This window comes from Globicephala melas, chromosome 11, assembly GCF_963455315.2.
Source record: "Globicephala melas chromosome 11, mGloMel1.2, whole genome shotgun sequence".
NCBI classification, from domain to species: Eukaryota; Metazoa; Chordata; class Mammalia; order Artiodactyla; family Delphinidae; genus Globicephala; species Globicephala melas.
The window spans coordinates 2,456,046-2,478,289 of NC_083324.2; the positions used below are offsets into that span (position 1 = coordinate 2,456,046).

The window sequence follows — 22,244 nt, forward strand, 5'->3', positions numbered from 1 at the left end:
CCAGCTCCTTCCTGGGGGAGAAGGGTTTGTCCCCTGAGCAGAAGAGGCACCCCACAGCAGGATGCCCACTGCAGGCTGCCCCAGGGACACAGATCTCTGGCCCGGCTCCCAGCCTGCCCTGCACGCCTCTTCCTCACCACCGCGCTCGACGGACGGGAGCTCCACCTCTCACCACCCAGGTCCTCTTTCTCTCTTGGGGAAGCTTGTCCCAAAGCCTTTGTCCATCAGCCAGGACCGGACACCCCCGAGTGGGTCCTCAGCTGCACACTGGAATTCGTGATCACGCACAGACTCCCGGGCCATGTGCAAATCTAGGAATGGGCAGGCGCCTTCCCAAGTCCCTGCCATTCCCTGACAGTTTAGAGTTTCTGGGACGTTCCATGACAGTTAAGGCTGGTGCCAGCACTCTGAGAAAACGCTCCTGATCCAGCAATCCCTTTTCTGGAGATCCACGCGAAGGAAATAAGACCAATACGCAAAGAGGCGAGTACAAGGAATTCCACCGCAGTGTTGTTTCTAATTATAAAAACTTGGAAATAATCTAAATGCCTGTCAACAAGGGATTGATTTAAATTAATTATATATCAATATACTGGAAACAACGTCAAGATGGGCGAAGGTTTAGCTTGATGGCTGTTCTTATGAAAAAGACTGGGGGACCTTTTTGGCTGACCTGAGTTTAATACAAGCCGAGAAGCCAGCCACTAACAAGAACGAGTAAAAAGCCAGAAGCAGACCCAGCCCTACCGTCCATGACAGGTATCGGATCACAGCGGAAGACCGTCTGAGCCCCAGATGGGTTCTCAAGCCTGGGCGCTTTTGCTCCCACCTTCTCCCGCCAGCCCAGGACAGACATCACTAATCCATCACAGACTCCCTTCTGCACGGCTGCCAGCACGGCGCACCACAGACCACGACGGACGCCAGCTGGGGCGAGAGAGGCCCCGTCTGCCAACCCCAATTACAGCACAAGGCGACCTCCCACCAAGGGCTGAGACCGTGTAGCCAGGAGAGCAGCGGCCAGAGGGGATATGAGGTCTGCGGTCAAGCCTCTGACGGGCTGACAGGCAGAGGACAGAGCAGATCCTGCTGCAGACAGAACTGTGACCTGCATCGCCCTGCTCGAGAAAAAATGCTCTCATGTGGTCAGGGCTGCTCTGGAGGTGATGAGCTCCCCGTCACTGGAGGTGTGCAAGCTGCGGCAGGTCAGACACCTGTCAGAGGTGTGGCTGAAGGACTCCTGCACTGGCTAGAAGCCGCCATCCATCTGCACCCCGCTGCCCTTCACTTGCATTTCTTGGCCTCTGAGGCCACACCCAGGTATCAGCTCAAGTCCCACTTCCTCTACAAGGCCACCCCCGCCTGCTGCGGCCCCCGCTCCCGCACTCCCGGTCACCGTGGAGATCACCTGGGCGAGTGTGTGTGGGGTCCATCCACCCCACTGGGAGTTCTGCTCTGTGAGGGCTCAGTCCCTGAAAGCCTCAGCCTCCGGCAAAGACCGCGACCCAAGACTGGCTCCTTCCCGAGAGGCCAAGCTCCGCACATGCACAACGGGGCCCCGAGGCTACAGAGCAGGAGGGGGCTGTATGTGTAGGGGAGCTGCACACAGAGGCGGCCACAGTGGCCCGGCCCTACCCACACCAGCCTGGGGACGCCGAGCTCTGCGTCGCCGAGTTACCCCAGGCTCCTCCTCCCCTTCTCCAGTTTTCCAAACATGTCTTCTTGCACTAGAGGCTGGTCTGTGTTATGTTTACGTGGGGAAATGGCTGGATCACAGCGCCCGGAGCTTCCGACAGCCCTGGGATGACGGAAACCACATAAGAACAGAGGACACATTTGAAGCCTCTCCGCCTCCTCTCTGCCAAGTGAGGGGCTGGACGGGCTCCTGGCCGCCGCCTCCTAGCCAGACGTCTGGGCTGGAATTCTGGCTCCACTGCTCACCAGCTGTGTGACCACAGGCAGGAATCCTTCCATGCCTCAGTTTCCTTTCCTGTAAAATGGGGGCGATTAGAGAGCCAACTTCACATGCCTGCTGTGAGGCTTTACAGAGTCGGTACAGGAAAAGTCCTTAAAAGTTGCTCGGCTCATAAAAGCACTTTCTGATTGCTGTCTCCAGTTATTCTCTGACTGACAGGGCCTTACCTGCACGTGCCAGCAGTTAGAAGGGTCACCTACCCTGCCTGCTATAGGGCCCCTCCTTCTGCGGACACCCCCTGCAGCACTGAGCCACGGAGGCGGGTGAGGGGCTCCCAGGGGAAGGCAGGAGGGTCCTAGAAAGGGGCCCAGGCCCCACAGCCGAGACGCCACATCCTGACTCTAGCTGGGGAGAGTCAGGGCAGGGGGCCCTCGGCCTCTTGAGCCACGGATGTCTAATTATGGCCTGTGAGGTCCTGAATGACTTTTCTTAAGAAAGATGTTAGAGGAGGCTCGGGGCAGAAGCAGGAACCCGCTGCTCACCCCCAACACTGATGATGCTGATGACAGAAATAATACTAACGTCTGCATAGTCAGTGGTGTTCTAAGCTGTACGTGAAGCTCATTTAGTCCTCTTGACCGCCCAACACACCCCATAGGCACAGAGAGGTTGGGCCCATCCTGAGGTCACACAGCTCACGAGTGAAATCAGAACCCAGGTAGCCTGGCCTCAGAGCCGACAGACGTATGCCCTGTGCTTCTATGACTTCTGAGTGAAACACACACACACACACACGCGCGCGCACACACACACACACACACACACGTTTGGGTTATACAGCAGCAACTCTCCTCTGTAAACCTGCTGCGTACAGGAGCTGTGTTGGGTGTTTAACCTACGTGGCCTGTAACCCAACCACCATCCCTGGGGACCGAGGCGGTAGGGGTGGGTGGGTGCTAGGCCACTGTCCCTTCTGCAGATGAGGAACGTGGGGCTGGTGGAGCTGAGTCACTGGGCCAAGGTCACCCATGCAGGGGACCTGACCCCAGGTGGGTGCACCTGCCAGCTGGCGGCCCAGAGAAAGCGTGTGCGGTTGACATGCCGGGGGCAGAGCTGGGGTTCAGGGCCTGGGGGTCTCGGAGTCGTGCGTGGTCATGAGATAAGCCAGCCCGGGCTGCATGGTGCCAGCTGTGGTCACATGACATGGAAAAGCCACCCTCTTCCGAGTGGGCCGGCCCCACACAGAGGAAGAGCGATCTGCAGGCCTGCCCGTGGTTAGACGTCCAGGGCTCTGTTCAGGGTTTCTGATTTCCAGAAAGGGAGTCCAGGCCAGAGGCAACTGACGCGCGGCCTCGCAAGCTCCCCCTGGGCTCCTGTGACTCTGCTGCCTAGGCCACGTTAACACGTGTGTCGCCCAGAACGCGGAGGGGACGGTCTTGCTCTGCACTAGCTTCTGGGGGAGGAACGCAGGCAGACCAGGGCACGGTCTGGAGGGGAGGGGAAGGGGGCAAGGAACTGGTGGCCGTGTCCTCCATCCTGGGGCAACAAGGGCAGGCATGTCTCAGGGGCCACAGGCAGTGTGAAGGCAGCCTGGAGGCTTCGGGAGGTGAGGCGTTTAGCAGTTCAGCTACTGGGGAAGGGCTGCCTCGGGGCAGTGCAGGCGTTCCATCAGGGTCTGGAAAACCAGTCTTCAGGGACTGCTGTGGCTTGGGGTGGGTCGTCACCCACATACACCCACCCAGCGTGCCACGTGGGAGCCCTGGCACAAGCTAAGTGCATGTATTTAATCCCTGCCGTGGCCCCGTGGAGAAGGCACGGCTCTCCCCGCTCCGCTGACGGGAAAATGGAGACTCAGGGTTCAGGGCTCGCCCAAGGACGCAGAGCTTGAAGCAGAGTCAGGATGCAAGTGCAGGTCATTCTCCCAGTCTTTCCCACTGACACATGCCTGGCCCCGAGGAACAGCATACAAGGACACGGGGTGGATGTGAAGGGAGAAGTGAGTGTGTAAAGGGACAAAGAGCTGGTGTGCCAGGAAGACGGGGGCAGAGGGCTTCCCCAGGGGACCGGGGAGGCCGCACCTACGCTGCTCACCCACCCTCCTCCCTGGTCTGGGTGGAGGCAGCATCTCCAGGGAGGACTAAAGCCTCGCAGCCTGGACCACAGTTGGTAAGTGGTCCTCAGTGAAGACGGATGCCTAGCTGGCAACCGAAGGGACTTATGGATCCCGGCGGACACCCCGAAGCCCTTCCCTCCCAGGGAGGAGAAGCTGGGCACCCCCTAGACCGAGGCCGGGTAATGCTAGGCACCTCCCCTGGTGGGCAGGTTGGGTCAGTGTGACCTAGAAGGACCTCGGGAGGGCTGCAGGGCTGGTGGAAATCTGGGGAGGGTGGATGGAGGGCCGGGCGGGCAAGTCCACGGGGAGCACGCAGGGCCTCCAGACCCCGCCGAGGCCTCAGACAGAGGGGCTGGGGGAGGCGGGAGCCACATCCACCTCAACGCCCACCTAAACGTCCAAGGTCCCTTTTGGCTGCTTAACGAGGAGCCCCATATCCAAAACGAGGGAGGCGACGAGCTTTCTGGACAATCTGGAGGCGGCCCTAGGGCTTGGCAGGCGCAGGAGAATCAGGAGAGTTCCTGTTTTTACCCAGTTCCTACACTTGCTTTAATGAGGCTCTACAGTGATCACAAAGGAACTGAATAAACGCGTGTCCAGCCCCAGGCGCACCCTCTTTGCTGCCCAGCAGACCCCTGGAACACAGGCTCCGCTGAGCTCCTGCGTGGCCCCCACCCGCCCCTGCAATCGCCCCATCTCAGCCGATAGCAACTCCATCCTTCCAGCTGCTCAGGCCAAAAATCTGACGGCCGCTCTTGGCAATTCTCTTTTTCTCACACCCAACTCCCCGTCTGTCAGCAAATTGGGCCGCTCCACCTTCAAAACAGAGCCAGCACCTGACTGCTTGGCCTACCCCCCACTAGCCCGGTCTGCGCAGGCCTCACCTCTTCCTGCCTTATGGCCACAGCCTCTCCAGCAGGCTCATCCGGCCCCTCTCGCCCCTTCATTCAGCAGCTGGGATCTGTTAAAACACAACTCGGACCAGGTCCCTCCTCTGCTGTCCCTCCTGGGGCTTAGAGCCAAGGCCTCACAGTGACCCAGAAGGCTCTGCAGGACCGGCTGTCCCCCTGCTACCCTTCCTCCATGCCCCCTTGGCCATCCCACCCCCACCCTGCTGGTCTGCTGGCTGTTCCTCCACATTCCTGACACTCCAACCGCAGGGCCTTTGCATGTGCTTTCCCTCTGCTGGTGTCTTTTCCCAGACGTCCACCTGGCTCACTCCCTCACCTCCTCCAGGTCTCTGCTCAAAGGCTGCCCGAGTCTCAGCGAGGACCCCAGCCCTCCCCCAATCTTCCCCTGCTGCACCTCCCTACAGTGGTATGCCACCGCCTTGCCACCATCTGTGGGAATGTCTGTCCCGTGACATCTAGGTCTCAGAACAGCACCTGGCACATAGGAGATGCACACACTCTGAACTACCCCTACCAAGCCAGGGAAGCCTTTTTAAAGAAACCCAGACTCCCGAGGGCTGCTCTGTCTGCCACGTGGACCGCAAAGTCTGTGGGAGCGGGACCTGAGCCCGGGTGGGCACCAACTTACAACAAACTGTCTCAGCCGGGTTGGCTGGACCCAACCCTCAGATAAGGTTTCAGATCCTGGCTGGGGATGGCGGGATACGGAGCCACTGAGACCCAAAACACGCCCAAAGTGCCAATTTCAATGCAGAAAATCCACGCAAACATGACTCAGAACTGTCTAGAAATAGGTTTTTAAAGGAAAGCTGGAAGCTTTTCTACCTCCCCGCCCCTAACTTTTGGGCTCAAAAGGGACAAGGACCCTCTGGCCGGACACTGACACCCCTCCCTCGCGAGGTGGTGCCCAGGTGACAGACACGAGATAACTGCAGAGGGCCTGGGGCACGTGGCCCCCAAACCGGGCTGGTCCCTAGATTCCCTTCAGAGAGTCGGCAGCCGATTCCCACCCAAGTCTGGAGATCCCGAGAATTCAAAGGGTCAGCCAGCAGTGCGGCCCCTGAAACAGGACTTCAAAAAGAGCCCCGGCTGGTTGTGACCTGTGGCCTGTTTGGAATCCTGACTACCAAGCCAAGCCCCCCGTCAGACACAGAGGAAACGGGGGCTCAGCAGGAGAGACGCGGCCACACCGCCCCCCTCCCGCCGCCCCACAGCCCTGGCCCTGGAAGCCCACCCACGGGCGAGGTGCACACCTGAGGCGGAGGGCCTGAGTCCAGCTCACGTGGCTCTGTTTGTACACAGAGCAGTGGCCACCATCTTCTTCTTCTTTCTCAGGTGAGAACTAGGTACCAGGAGTGTTCACTCACCCGAATTTCTGGCTTTTCTTAGATAAAATCAGAAGAGATCGCATTCCTGCGTGGCCTCCATCGCTGAGCTCAGAGGCAGCCACCTGCAGTGCCCTGGGCCCCCGCCGGCCGCCTGCCTCGTGGTGGACGCCTGCCTGCCTGCCTGCCCCGCAGGTGCCGAGGGCACAGAGCCGCAGCCACGGGCCCAAGTCCCCCGAAGGGGTGACTTCCCCTGGCCTGACCTCAGGTTCCCAACAGTAAAACAGTCCAGCCAGGGCCCTGCAGCAGCGGCCTGACGGCTCAGTCCCCTCCAGGGCCCCCAAGGGACATGGCGTCTGCAGGCCGAAGCCTAAGGATTTGGCCTGACCAGCTCCCTTACTGAGGCTTTAAACAGCCACATAGCTAATAAGATAACTTACTACAGAGTGTTGTTTTTTTAAAAAAAGAATGGTGATTTTAAAACCTCACCGGTTTTAATCTCTCAAGATTTTCTCTGGACCTGAAAAGTCTCATTCACCAAACCATGGATGGGGCAGCTGGGCTGCGTGGGGACCGCAATGTAGACCCCAAAGCAGCCGCCCGTGGGAAGGTCTGTCCTCCCCCAGGAGCCCCCGTGCAACCCCCTCCCCCAGGCTGGTCACTTCATTCCGTGAACTGAAGCCAACTATATGACACACCCAGGTCAGGGCCAGGGACGCGGGGGGACACGGACGATGACGACGGATGGCGTTAGGAACAGTCATGGGGGTGCATCAGGCGCCCGAGGCGGGAAGCTTCCTGGAAGGCACAAACCCTCTGCCAGGACCCCAGGCGGAGCAGCGGGTGGCGGGGCAGGGCTCTTCCCGGCTCAGGACACTGTGTGTGTGGAGGCTAAGCAGCGGAGGTCGGGGTCCACTGTGTGCACAAGGGATGGGAAAGCTCAGTCTGGCGGGACACACACGGGGCAGCAGGAGCCAGAGTGTTCAGGACCTTGCAAGGCTTGTCAGGGAGGGTGCAGTGGACCGCAGGGTCGGGGCAAGGCCAAGGGAGGGTCTAGGGTTTACCTGGGGTGGGACGGATGGCAGTGGCACCCCAGAAAGGGAACGCTAACTGTGGAGCACAGGCCCCTCAGCCCCTGAGTCACTGCCTCCGCCTCCCCCCATCCTTCCTCTGCAGTGACCCTTCCGGGCACGAGCAGGCCTTGACGACGGGATGGGGGAAAGGGCTGGTCCCAGGGACAGTGATGAGCCAGAGGTCACCGAGAAGCTGGGGAGGCTAAGGATGGGGCTGAGAGGGCCCGGAGGGGAGGGAGGGAGGGAGCTGGGGCAGAAGGAGGACGGGTGGGTGAGAGGAGGGGATGGGCAGTGGCTAAAGGGGCTGGCGCTCCAGGGAAGGCCTGTGGTGTGCCAGCCGGCAGGGACCTGGGCACACCTGAACAGTACAGGAAAGGGCCCTGGAGGAGCACCAGAGGAGAGGGCCCCAGCAGGTAGGACCCAGCAGCCCGGTAGGACCTCTCCCCTGCCTTGCTTCTCCGAAGGGCCGGGGCGGGGTGGTCAGTGGGCTGCCCCCGACCCCCAGCTAGCTGGGACTCGGGCAGGGCCAGTTTCGGGAGCCCGAGGTCTGAATTAGACCAAAGCAAGAGAAATGGGGTTCACTCCGACCCTGTGTCCAGCTGCAGGGAGGGCCTGCAGCCCTGACACTGGCCCTGGGTCTCCACCCCCGCGCCTCTTGGCCTCTGTGACCCGCAGACCCCTCGGATGGCCCCTGAGCCTGGAACAGCCCCTCCCAAGCCGCCCAGCCACCGTCCTCCCTGACGAGGGCGGACAGGTCGCTGGCCCGACTGCCCCATCACCTCCGGGGAGAGGGCTGTGGCCGCAAAGCATCCGCTCCCCTGCCCCGAGGCCTGCGCTGCCGGGGATGAGGTCCAGCTCAGCTCCGCCTCCCGCCTCCCGGGCTGCAGACTGGCTCTACTGGCACCAAGGCCTCCAGAAGTGGTTTTTATATACGTTTAAAAATATAGGACTCAGAACAATGAACTTCTCAGAGTGGGAGGCTATTTTTAGAGCCCTGCTAACTGCGCCAACATTCAGCATCTCCCTGTTTGTCAGATGCTGCTGGCGAGATGGGCCTCGGGCAGGAGCGGGGTCTCCTCAGGACGCGAGCGCATCAGGAGAGGGGCGGTGTTGGGACACCCGAGCTGTGGGGCGTGGGGGCCACCGCATGGCACTCTCCACCCCAGGTCCTGAGTGCCCACACGGCCCTGCAGGGCACTCACCACTCTACGGTGTCCCGACGGGAGTCGGCAAGAGTATGGGCGGGTGGCCCACACCCCGGGGTCCAGCCACCCTCCCCAAGCCTCAGTTTCCCACTTGCAGGGCAGGAGCGAGGCCGCCCCCTCGGGGGTATGGAGTCGGGGACCCGTTGCCGGGCAGGAGCCCTACAGACAGCCAATGCCGAGCCTAACTGGACAGGAACCCTCCAGGGGGCGGGGCAGCGCCCTTCCTCAGACAGGCCTGTTGTCACCAGCGCACGGCCAGAGGGAAGGAACAGAAGTCCGCTGTGCAGCCAGGCCCTCGCCCTGTGAACATACTTCCAAGTCGCTCTTCCGGCCCTGGGGAGGTGGCGGCTCCAACATCCCTGGCGCAGGCCTGACTCCTAAACATAAAGAACGGCTGTCTACCCGCCTGCCTGCCGGAGCCCGGGCTGGACCTCCCGGCAGCTCATCGTGAGTCACTCCCATTAAAATAGCCGGGGGGGGGGGGGGGAGGACGGAGGGTCAGAGGTCAGCACCAACAGCCTGCAGTCAGATCCAGCAAAGGCCATCCCATGGGGCTCAGGGCACGGCAAATGCAGGGCATAAAGGCCACCCTGGCAACAGGGAAGGGAAAGGGGTTCTGCAGCTACCAGCCCCACCTTCCCCCACCTCCACTGTCTCCACTGCATCGAGCAGGCTGGTTATCTGACTGCCTTTTCTCCTGCATCCTGTGTCTCTGCCTTGGAAAGCTGGGTGGGGGCTGCATGCTGCTGGCCCCTTGCTCAGGCCCCCAGGGCTGACAACAGGGCTCGGGGAGCTCAGTGAGCATTTGCTGAATGAGTGAATGAGCGAATGAGCGATGCTACACGAGCGATGCCACCAGTGGCTAAGGGGCCCCAGTGAATCTGGGAAGTAGCATCCCTCGTTCGTTCGCTTATTCACTCAACAAACACAGAGATGAGAAGGATGAGGCCCACTGCACGATCAGGATCCAGAGCTGGGCATCAGGCGAACCTCCCAGCCTCCCCTCCCACACCTGTGCCCTCTCTTAGCTACTCCTGGACCAGGGGCCGCGTGCCCCTAACTTTCCCTGTAAGACCTTTGGGCGGCGCCCTCAGCCCCTTGGCCAGGCACTTCACTGGGGTCGCCTCAGTCAGGCCCAGCAAGCCCGCAGCCGGGCTCACTCCTCCCTCACTTACAAGCGGGGGCACCGATGCCTGGGGCGGGGGGCAGACTCATCCGACTCCCCCGACACACCCACAGCCGTGACGGGGCCTGGGACTCTGGACCTGCGCCCACGCCTGCTCCCTGGCCCTGCCGCCCGGCCTCGGCAGCACCAAACGGCCGCAGACTCAGGCGAGTTTCTCTGAGGCAGAGATGTGTGTCCTGCACCCAGAACGCCGCTCCCCAAACCTCGAGGCTCAAAGGAACAGGGGCCGCGTGCAGGCCACCTCTGCCCGCGCCCACCTCCCCAGCCCTGGGAGGCCTGCTGGCCGGCCCCGATGGGGCCTCATGGGAGGCAGGCACAGGGACCCCTCCACAGGCGGCAAATGTGCGCGTTTACCTGGGCTGGAATCCAGCTGGCGGGGAAGCCACAGGCTCGGGTGGAGGCAGGGTCGCGGGGAAGGGGTGAGGGCCGACACAGGCAACCCCCAATCCAGCCCAGCCACGGCCTCTGCTTGGCGAGGGGCTGCTCACGTGGCATCACCCGCAGTCCCAGGGGACCCCAACCTGCCCGAGGATCTCAACCCACATCCCAGGGACCAGAGCACCAAGCCAGGGGACAGGCCTAAACCAAGGGAAATGGGGCCTCTAATGACAGTCCTGCAGCCAAACGCAGGACGGGCAGCCTTTCCAGAGAAAGGCTGGAAAAAGCCTTTTATTCTCCCCAGCGCCATCTGGGCGAGGACCAAGGGAAGGGTGAGGCCCAGCCATCTGGGACCCTGCGCCTCACCCCCAGGACGGCTGGCTGGGAGGCCTGGCACCCACTCTGCCACTCCTCACATGGGCACCTGAGGGGCAGAGCTCTCTGGGAGACAAGGGTCTCTGCGAGGGGAGCTCACGAGGTCTCAACACAGAGCTCCAGATGGGCAGCTAAGGATCAGGCCACATGGGCCCATATTCCAGCTTGGTAACAATCAGACGGAGCTGGGCGGCAGCCACACCCATCAGAGGCCAGGCGTTCTCCCACCGCCACAGTCCTCACCACTCCCTATAGCCTGCCCACACCTGGCCTGCTCCTCTCCCTCACACCGCCTTCCTTTCAGAGCATCTGCATTTGCTTGCCATGCTTGCAAAGGACCAACATTCACAACTCAAAGAGCAGAAAAGTCAGATCTGCAGCTCCGGTATCTGCTGTTCCCAAGGAACCTGATTTAGAACACCAAGTCCCGAGGGGCAGGGTTCCAGAATTCCCACAGCTCCGCACAGCGGTGGGAACGCCCAGGCCTTCCACTCTGTCGCACCCTCTGAGCGTTTGATTTTTGCAAGACCCACCGCAGTGGGTCCACGTGGCTGACAATCCACAACCACACAGCTGTCACGGCCACCAAACTTCAACCCACCAGACGTCCTCCTTCCTCAATGTCACGCGGCTAGGATATAACTTAAAAAGCGCTCATCCAAACCTGGATGCCCAGGTGACGTCCTGGGGTTGGCCCACCCTCAGCAGCCCCCTTCACCCGTCTGTGAAAGGAACGGTGCCCTGCAGCTCGGGAAGCGCCCACAGGGAGTGTAGGGCGGCTCTGGGAGGAGGTCAGACCAGGTCGAGCTCCAGCTGCCCCACTGCCGGGCTGAGTGACCCCGGGCAGGTGACCTCACCTCTCCAGGCTTCCGCTGGCTCATCTTAGCAATGGGTATCACTCCTGCCCGCTACCCAGCAGGCAAGGGGGAATCAAGTGAGCACAGGCTTTGCCAACTGCAAGCCCCCGTGTGAGCGCGGGGGGTATTTCTGCTCTGCACACGGGACGGACAAGGGCTTGGCCAAGAGCCTTTGCCGGGTTTGCTGAGGCCGGAGAGAGATGTGGGAAACGTGGTCTCCAGTCCAGCACCAACCTAAGCACTCCCTGCTCGGGAACCAGGAACACCTTGGTGCAACGCACAGAGCTTCATCCTTTCACTCCACCCACAGGTTACCTGAAAGTTGACAAAACCGTTCCCCTCACCGGGATCTCGTGCACACAGCATCACCTCTGCCCCATGTGTATTTTCTTCTTGGCCACTTCCTACAGCCTGCCCTCGCCAGACACTCATCCCGGCCTGAGCCAGGGCGGTCCTGGTCGGTTTTGACCGTTTGACTGCATGAGGATGACTGGGGCTTCCAGTCCCTGGGTGCACTCGGAAAGATTTACACACACACACACACACACACACACACACACACACACACACACACACACACACACACACACACACACACACACACACACACACACACACACACACACACACACACACACACACACACACACACACACACACACACACACACACACACACACACACACACACACACACACACACACACACACACACACACACACACACACACACACCCCTTCCCAGCTGAGCCAAATTAAATACAGAGGCCTCTAGTTATTTCCAGAGGCGCAACATGGACTTAAATAAAGCAGTTCTCTGTGGCAGGCTCCAGCAGACTGGGCTGGGCCGGGCCCCAGGGACCCTACCCACCCCCCTCCTGGCAGGGCAGGCAGGAGGCACCAGCTGGGGAGGTGGCTCGGGGGAGCGACCGGGCAGAGAGGGGACATCCGGCATGCAGGCCTCCCGTCTGCAGCCCACCCTGTCGGCCAGGGCCCGGTGCAGGGCCCTCTCGGAGCCCGGGACGCTCTCGGCCCAGCTGTCCAGTCCCACCCTACACAGCGGGCCACCAAGCTGTTCTCGCTCCCTCCGCTGCGAGAAAGCACTTTCCAAATTGCAAATCATCCAAGTCCTTGCCGACCTAAAATCTTTGTCACGGTCCGACTCCCTGGGGCAGCGCCCATGCCCGCTCTCACGGGGCCCTGCCCACCCCTCCCCTTGTGCTCCAGGCTGTGGCACTGTCCAGGCCCTTCCCGGGGCACTGGGCGCCCATGACGGAGGGGGCACAGCCCATAAGAGGCCCCCGGACGCCCTGCCTGATAGTGAGCTGACCCTGGGACGGGCACACACGTTGTGCGTCTGTGTCCTCAGGGCCAGCACATCCTAGGATGAGTGAAGGAAGGAAGGAACTGACAGTGACAGGAATCACTGCACAGCAGCAGGTGACAGCCACACCCCCCAGCGTGCTGAGCGTCTCACAGGGAACTGACTAACCATCCAACAACTTTTTCCTTAATAGATCTTTACTCTTTAGAGTAGTTTTAGGTTCTCAGCAAAACGAAGCATCGAGTACAGGGTTCCCATACACCCGCCCCGACACGTGCACAGTCGTACCCCCATCAACACCTCCACCAGAGCGGCACCTCTGTCACAGTCGGGAACACGTGGACACCGCGCTGTCACCCAGGGGCCGCAGGTCACTGAGGGCTCACGCTCGGAGCTAAAGGTAGAGGCAAGTGCTCTATCACCTACCCATTTAGTCGACAGAGAAACTGAGACACAGAGGTAATGGAACTGAGTGAGTGGGGGAGGGGAGAAGGGGGGAGGCCAACCAAGGCACCGGGCCGCCGGCCGATGGGCCACCGTGTTTCACACCCGCACCTCTGCAATCCCTTCCTTGGGAGGGGGAGCCCACCCCCCTTGCCTGCCCCCCGACCCCCTCCTGCCTCTCAGGACCTGGACGTGCAGCACCGCCGACAGGCCCCCACCCACACGCGGCAGCCGGAGCCGGAACAGCGAGGGCCTGGGGAAGGATGCTGCCCCTCAACCTCCTGTAACAGCGGCACACGGCCCTCCCCTGTCTGGCACCTGGCAAGCAGGAGTTGCGCGACCTCGGGCAAGTGACTAGGCCTCTCTGTGCCTCAGTTCCTTAGCCATAAGATGGGGGTGTTGTCCAGCTCACAGGGCTGCTGTGAGGGCCACGTGGTAACGCACCCAAGTCCTCACCTGGGGCCTGAGAATCAGGACGTGCTGGGGGCTGCGTCCCACGGCGCCACAGGGACCGGGTGGCTGGAAGGCGGTGGGTGGGTGGCAGTGGGAAGAGACCTTAAGGAGAGGCCTTTGCTCAGAACCAGGCGTCAGACCATGTGACCCAAGACCAGCTCCCGCCTGAGCAGAGTGCGGGGTGCGCTGACTGGGTGGGCACCGGTTCAGAGCAGGAGTGGGGTGGGACTCGGGCATACCGTGGCTTTTTAACTGAATCTGGTTGCGCACCCTCTGTGTGCCCAGCGCTGTGTCAGACGCCGGGGCGGTGACAGGGATACGTTAACATGTTCCTAAGGACCAGACCCACTCATGTTTCCTGAGCACCCACCGTGTGCCAGGCTGAGACACAATGCAGGGCGGTGAGGGGGGGTGGGTGTCAGGATGACTCCAGCCTTCTATCCGGAGCCCGAGCCAGGGTCGGGCGGGGAGATCTGGGGAGGGGAGGCCGTAAGGAGCCAGGGTAGAAGCCGCAGGACACAGAGGAGGGACGAGGGCCTGGTAGAGGCCCGGGTGGGAGAGGGGCTGGCCACGAGGGCTTGGAAGGAGCTGCGGTGGTACATGTGGATGTCTCTTAAGCCAGAGGAACGAGCACTTGGGGGCCACGTGTCAGGCCACCCAGAGGCCAGGCAAGATGAGAGGCTACTGTGTGCGGGGACAGGGGCGCAGAGGCCACTGCTACCCCACCACCGGGCGAGGGCAGCCCCGGGGCAGCAGGCAGGGCCCCGTGGGGACACTGGGCAGGGAGCCCAGTCCTGCCTGGGGGCCTGCGGGGTGAAGGCCAGTGCCTTGGGCATCCCACCCGACGACCTGACGGAGGGGCCTCGCAGGCCTGGCCTCCCCCGGGGGCTGGCGTCACTCGGGTCTCAAGGCCGGGAAACCGGGCCAGGCTCTGGATTCCCAGGCTGGGCCACCACAGCCAAGGGCCATTGGAGGAACGCGAATGTGCCCCAGGGACCCACCCCAGCCACACGACACCTCCACTGCCAGACGTGAGGCTGACCGCACGACAGGTCCTTGATTTAAAATCAGCAAAATGTCTGGGATTTGCCTCAGAATAATCCGGAGGCAAGGAAGTAAAACTGCCCATGGGAGCCATTCGGCCATTCTCTCTACTTTGGATATGTTTGGAGTTTTCCATCAGAACGAGTTTAAAATAGTGCCAAGAATCTGCCGTCCACATCAAGGCCTAGCATCTTCCTGGGCCATTCTGCCATTTTTACTGCATGGGGGAAAAAGCCCAAACCCTGCACATTTGATTTATGGCTTTGAGAAAGTCAAGGCCAGAGGGAACAGAGAAGCCGCATCTGCAGGGCCGCACCTCGCCCTCCCCGCGGCAGAGGAAAGAGCCGTTTCCCAATCACTTCCTCTCCGGCCCCAGCACGGCACTGAGCTACCCTGGGGCCTGTCCAGGGTCTACACGGGGAAATAAGACCGATTCATAAGAACCCGGGAGCAGCCGGCAGTTCCTGAACAACTGCCACCAGCCCCTCCGCGGGGGAGCCGTCCTGACACTGTCAGGGGACCCGGAGGGCCCTTCTCACGCCGGGTGGCCTCGCGGGTGACCTCACGGGCCAGCAAACATGTTTATGAGATGCCAGGTCACTAGCCAGAGCTGCAAGGGTTCCGCACCCACTGCGATGTGGACTCTGTGCTATCCACACGTGGCTGCTGGGAGAACCCAGTGCTGCTGTTTGGCCTGGGGTGGGGGGGGTCCCACACATTCCTGTCTGCCCCCCGCCCCTTCCTGCCTCTGCCTCATCCTCCATTCTTGAAAGCCCAAGCCCTCGCCACAGTAAGGTCAGGGAGGGGGAAAGATATACTTTAACCTGAAGACCAAATCTACATCGTACAAAACTTGAATATGTTTTCATTTTCTCGCCTCAGTTTCCTTGTCCATAAAATGGGAATAATACTTCACAAGGCTCTTGGGAGGTTCAAATAGGATAAGTGTGTGTAAGATTCAAAGGCCACCCGAATGTCAGATACTACCATTTTTATTCTGTGGCCCATTCCAGTCTGGATCAGACCTGTGCCAACTCCAGACCCACCAAACCCAGCCAAGCCCTTCCCCTTCCTTGCAGGTGCCCAGCTGCACGTTTCCCAGTCTCTGGGCAAAACACTCCACTGTCCATCCTCCGTGGGACGTTTCAATCCTCAGCTGTAAGCAGAGGCTAGGAGCACACACACAAGCCCACGGGGCGTGTCGCCCTTCACCAAGGCTGCGATCTGGGTCCTCCAGTCACCGCCGCCGTGCACCACGAGCAGCCTTGGCCCTGCCTGCAGTCAAAAAGAGGGGCCATCCGTTCCTGTCGAGGAACAGCGCCGTGGAACCCCTCAACTCTGAAAAAGTGAGAAGCTACCGTCTACCAGGTGTTTACATGACACGTTTACGTGGATCAACTCATGTAATGAGCTCTTACTGTCACTCACCTTTTGCAAGTGGGGAAACCAAGGCACAGAAAGGCTAAAGAACATTCCCAGGATCACAGAGAGTGTGAGGCCCAGGGCAGGGTCACAGGCTACAGTATCTGCCCCCCAACCGCTGGACCAAACGTCCTCCCTCAGCAAATGACCACAGGGGTCCCGCGGTCTTCACAGAGGTGGAAACCGAGGCCCAGAAAGGGGACGTGACATGATGCCTGACGCCAGGGCTCCCAGGGACGCCTCCTCTCTCTGTAATAATCAGGATAATAATCAGGATAAATAATAACACTGACAATGACCATAACTGATACTTACTGAGCTCTTTCTATAACACAGTAAGGCACCATGTTTCACTCGGACGACTGCATCCAGTTCTCACACCACCGAGCCTCCCAGCCAGAGACAGAAAAGCAAACACTGTTTGCTTCCATCTTCCATCTTCAGGCATCGGGAAGAAAGTGCACACAGTGGCAGACAGACACGGACCCTGCCTGGACCACAGCCGTTTCAGGAAACCCAGACGAGGAGGCTGCCTCCCAGCTGGGACTCTTTCATATTTTCCAGTTTTTTTAATGGTCCTCCTCTCCTCCCATGGGATGGAATTCAACAGCCCACATGCATGTGTGTCCCCTCATGACGTCAAAGGCCCTTGGGCTTCCTCACCATGCACAGGCCAGCTATGTTCGCACGGGTCCCTCAGCAAGGCAGGGGAAGTTGGCTATTGTCCCTGAGACCCCGTGCCACACTGAGACTGGCCTGGGGGTAAGCGTGCTACCCTCCAAATGCGTCAAGTACTTGGGACAAAGGGCATCCTCCAGCATCCTGCTGGAGTGTCTGGGGAAGTAGCTCTGGGGTCTGCCAAGACTTTAGGAGAATGGAGAGAGATGTCATCAACCTGCCTATAGCTGGCACGTTTGGGGACACTCTGGGAATCCTCACAGCAGGGGATACTAGACTCCTGTTCTGTGGTTTGGGAAAGGTGCACAAGGTTCTACTTGCGATGTGACATATTTTGCTGAAGATTATTTAGTCCGAGAGGGAGCAGAGCCTGGCTGTGAGGAGTGCAGACCTCAGAGCCAGGCAGACGGAGTTCAAAGCTCAGCTCTCGGGATTACTGGCTGGTGACCCTGGGCAAGGCATGTAACCTTCCCCCAACTGAAAAATGGGCCCAGCAGAAGCTCTTTCTCATAAACTGCTTTGAGAACTAAGTACTTCGTACAGAGTTCACCAAATGGCAACCGCTGCTGTCATTATTATTGTACCAACCTTTGAACAAAGAGGAAAAAACAATGTCGTCATAGTTTCCCCATCTATACAAAGAGGGAGGGGACTCTGGCCATGGTTCTACACCTGGGCCTTAAGTTCACATGAACCTGTCTTCGTGTTAGGAAACTGCAAACCAAGGAAATGAAATGGAAAGAACAGTCCTTTCCATCAAGGAGCAGAGAAACTACAGCCATGTACGAATAAGGCATTAAAAGCTATTAAAGTCAGAGCAACTAGGACCAGGCCCAGCGCCCCATGCAGACTCCAGAAACCAGCAAGAAGGAAAGCACTGAGGATGCGTAATGATGGGCCGAGGGCTGCCGTTCCTTGTTGGGCATGTACCAGGGGTCCTCAGTCACCAGGCAAAGCTGCACAGGCCCCACAATGTACTTTGGGGTCCCACCTCACAGATGAGAAAATCCAGGCTCAGACAGGGGAGGCAATATATCTGAAGCCACGCAGCTGGGAAGAGTCAGGGTTCTGTGCAACCCCGAGGTCCAGGCCCCGGGGCTCACGGCTTCACACGAGTAGTCTGGTTCCCCTACATCGAGCCCAGGGCCTGGCAGAGCAGGTGCTTGGTGAGTGAATAAAGGAACACAGGAAGTGTGACGTGGCTGCCCCGGGGCTGCACACGTCTCTCCAGAGAACACAGTGCCCTCCGGGCCGGAGAGCGTGTACATCCACGGGTGCACTGCTCGCCGCGACGGCCGAGCACGAAGCACAGCCGGGGGCTCGGGGGCACACGCCCAACCCAACCCAAGTGCAGGCACAGCAGGCAGACGAGCAGCAGTTACCACGCCACGTCCTCCACCACGCCTGCCACCACTTTCCCCTCACGCAGCAGGAACAGCCAGATTCTCTAAGGCCACACCGACGACTTCTTCAAGAGCTGTAATGGCCTTTAAACTCGTTACGATTTGCTTTTTGAGAACAAATGATAAATCACACTCAACAGCCTTTGCACACCCTCCCCCCGCCCCCCAGGAACACACAGTTCCAGGGCACCCGGGCTATCTCCACAGGACTCTCTCCTGGCTGGGTCCAGACCCATCAGCCCTGTGCCGTCGCCTTGCCTCCGTGCTTACTGGGCGGATATTCCACACGTCATCATAATGCAGAGGAAATTTACAAAAGAGGAAGGAAGAAAATCCAATGGGTCCCTGGTGGTGGGAAGCACCTAGAGCTGACCTGGGCCAACTGTGCGTCTGACCGAGGACGGGGCAGCCAGCGCAGCGAGGGCTTTTAGCCGCCCGCTGGGAGGGCCTCGGGCCCCTCCATGAGCCAGCAGCACCACTCCCTGTCACAGATGGGGAAACAGAGGTTCGCAGGGTGTGGAAACTTGCATAAACTCACAGAGCTGAGCTGGGGTTTGGAATAACGGCTGTCCGCCTCCCCAAGCCCTTCTTTCCTGACGCCCTGAGCCGCCCTGGACCCACGGATTCTCCCAGCAAACCACGATGGCACGTTCCAGAGCCCAGCCAGATAACACCCGCACACGCGCACACGTGTATACTGAGCGCCTGGAGCCCTGTCCATACTCTTCCAGAAGGACCTATTTGTCTGGTCATCACGCTGTCTGACTGTGCAGCCGGCAGTCCTGTCCGTGTTTCGGAACCAAAGCTGTGTAAATATTAGCACAACCAGCTCAGAGTCCGACTTCCTTGAGCGAAAGCCCAAGGATGGCGGCAGGGCTGGCAGGGACCCTCCGCAGGCCTCCAACAGATCGTGTGGGTTCTACTCTGGGCTCGCCTTATAATGCTCTGGTCATATCCCTGGATTCCCTGCCTCTATGTGCCCATGTGGAAAGGTAGGGTGGGAGAGGCTCGAAGAGCAGAGCACCCAGGACAGGTGCCAGGCACGCTGTTGGCCGGGGGGCGCGGCCGTGCCGGGACAGGTTGCCTTGGACCTGTTACACGCTGGGGGTGTCCCGAGGCCTCTGGAGCCTGCTGGGTCCTCTCTGTGTTTAGAGACGGGGAGATGGCCCTCCCGGAAGGACTCTGGGCTGGGGGCAAGCTGGCCAGCCCAAGGAGCACCCTGCTAAGCCACCACAGGCCAGGGCTGCGCTGATCCTCTCCCGCCCTCCCCCAGGCACTCCGCAGCAAATGGGCCCCACCTGCTCGGAGGCCCGAGGGTGAGCTGCGGGCTGGGCCTGAGTAGGGCTTAATCTCCAGGGCACCTGGCCCGGCGGAGACCAAGGAGCAGCTGCTCATCACCAGCTCTGACCACAAAAGGGCCCAAGCAGGCTTCTCTATATCTGGAAGATTTAGACTGGCTACACGGAGGGACTTCCAATGAGAAGAGATGCAGGACGTAGGAACATGCAGAAGAGGTGGCCACGGACATCCCAACGGGAAGGGTGGCACTGGACAAGTCCTAACGGACGGAGAGACTCCTCAGGCTCTCTCTGCTGGCGATGGAGGAGGCCCAGCCAGCAGAGCATGCCGACTACCGTGTCCCCGCCAGCCTGTGGCCCCAGGAGTACAAAGCCTCTTGAGTTTTGCTCACTGCTGTGTTCCCAGTGCCTAGAGCAGGGACTGTATACAGCAGGCACTCACACCACAGAGCCTTGGTGCTGACAACAGAAGGCTCAACCTCAGTTTGCTCCCCTGCAACATGGGGATGCGGTACCGCAAGGACAAGAATGCAAAGGAATACGGGGTGGACAGCTGCGCACGGCAGCGGCACCGGCACGTGTGGGATGCGAATATCATGACCCCCCCCCACCCCCCACCCCCACACCGCTCTCGGACTGATGCCATTGACTCCAGACAGCTGGTCCTGCAGCTGCAGCCTGCCTGGCCTCCGCCCCAGACGCAAGTAGCCATGGTCCCTGGGAGCCACACCCCACAACCCCACGTGGAGCCTCAGTCCCAGGGCCCCGGCCCCTGAGGTGAGGTTGGGGGGCGCGGAGAAGAACATACATGCGTTCTCAGCGCAGCTGCCAGACACACGCTGCAGAATTTCTGAACTCAGAGATCAAACGGCTGAAGGCGGGCTCCCGCCGCAAGGGGCCCGACACAAGCCAGGACAGTTTGTCAACAAATCCCCTCCGCCCCACAGCCCTGCTCCTCCGGGGGGCCTGCAGACAGCTCAGGGGGCAGCTGTGCTGGCGGGAAGAGCGAGGAAATCGATATTCCCAGCACATACACACTCTCTCCCTCTCTCTCCATAAACACAGGCCCTTGGACGCTCAGCCAGCCACCCGCAGGCCCCGAAGAAGAGGGATGATCTCTAGGGCACACAATCATGCCCGCCAGACTCCATCCCGGGCCGCACCAGACACACATCAACAGACGCCCCCAACCCCACCAGCGGCCCCCTCGCAGCCCGGCTCAGACACAGCAGCAGCCACATAGAACTCGACCTTCCTGCTCCAGGTGCCCCGGTGCACTGCCAGGCGTCCCCGCCAGAGCACACCCGGGCACCTGCGCACAGCCCCGCACACTCTCCCCGGGGGCCTCCCGACAGAGCGGACACAGGCCCAGGGTCCAGCATCAACAGGCCTGACACCTCCGCCGGCCTGCCACCAGACACAGCACAGACGCCCGCTGACCACGCTCCCTCCCACAAACTCCCGGCCCCCTGCGGGCCGCCTGCGCCGGATACCAACTCCCAGTGGTCTCCCCACGAGACTCGCCCACACGGGCTCCCAACCGACAGTCGCTGACGAGCGCGAACGCACACCCTCCCCCGTTCTCGGGCCGCTCCTGGCCCGCACGCACACTAACGGGGAGCGCTGCCCCCGGAGCCCCCCAACCCCTCGCTCACACTCACTTGGACCCGCGCTGCACGACCGCACAAGCCCACCCCGCTCAGCCGGTCGCCCCGCCCCGGCCCTTACCCGCTGTCAAGCTCCAGCTCCAGCAGGGACTGCGTCCGCTCCGAGTTGCAGTGCAGGCACCACATGGCGGCCGCGGAGGGGGCTGGCGGGGCCGGGCGCCCGGGACCCAGGCCGGGCCAGCGGCGGCCGGACCCGGGCCGACACCCGACCGCCCGCGCCCTGCCCGCCCGCCACGCGACCACCTCGGGTCGCCCGGCCCAGCACCCGCAGGTCCCCGCCGCTCCCGACCCCAAGTCCGAGCCCCAGGCCAGCCGAGTCCGCCCCGCCGCCGCCCGCCGCCCGCCTGGCGCAGCGCAAGGCCAGGCCGGAGGAATGTGGCCCCGGCGGGGGCGGGGCCGGGGCCGTGGGCGCGGGCGCGGGAGGAAGGCGCGAGGGGCGGGACCGCGGGCGGAGGGGCGAAGGGCGGGGCCGTGGTGGGGGCCGTGCCGCGGGCGGGAGGGAGCGAGGGGCGGGGCCGCGAGCTGGAGCGGGATTCTCCCAAGGCGGCATCATACCCTGTCCCAGACAGGGGCCTTCTCCTGGGAGGGCTGCGCCCTCCCTCCAAGACGGAGCCCCCAGTAGCCATATGTCCCTCCCAAGCGTGTAAGCACAACAAATACAAAACCCCAAACCAGCCAACTGCAGCCTACTCTGCCAACGGCGCCAAGCTCTGCCACTCCTGACTTTGGCCTCAGTGTATAAAACGGGGCTTTTGCTTTCCCAGACAGTGCGGGTCTGGGCTCTGACACCCCTGCCCTGGAGATAGGGGAGTGGGTCCCAGCCTGAGGCTGGGGATACCCTTTAGGGGACTTTTGGGGGAGGATCTGATGGAAGCTGCTTCTTTCTCCCTAAGCCCACCCAACCCTTTGCCCTCCCCTCACCCAGAGACAACTTCCAGACCCCCATGGCAAGCTTAAAGTAATACTAATTAGCATTTTAGAGCTTTTTACTGACATTTGGTCCTCAAGACAACATTGTGATGCAGGTGGAGTTATTACTGACCCCACTTTCCAGAAGAGGAAACTGAGGCTCAGTTTACCGGGGTTAACTCTGAGAGGCTCCCAGGCTCCTAGAAGCAATCACGCCTTGCTGTTCTCAGTTTGCACATTTTTTGTATCGTCTGTCCTCCGGCTC

General features: G+C 60.9%; 1 protein-coding gene across 10 annotated transcripts in view; it reads right to left on the reverse strand.

Annotated features, from left to right (window-relative positions):
- Positions 1–22,244, reverse strand: part of IQSEC1 (IQ motif and Sec7 domain ArfGEF 1) — a 330,236-nt gene that overhangs the window by 46,385 nt on the left and 261,607 nt on the right. For 2 of the 10 annotated variants that reach the window (XM_060307274.1, XM_030849536.2), the window contains exon 1: positions 21,132–21,211. The exons of the other annotated variants lie outside the window; for them this stretch is intronic. In XM_060307274.1, the coding sequence (XP_060163257.1) occupies positions 21,132–21,196 (65 nt within the window). In that variant the 5' untranslated portion in view covers positions 21,197–21,211. Of the gene's footprint in view, positions 1–21,131; positions 21,212–22,244 lie in introns of those variants that run through there. 10 annotated transcript variants of the gene reach the window in all.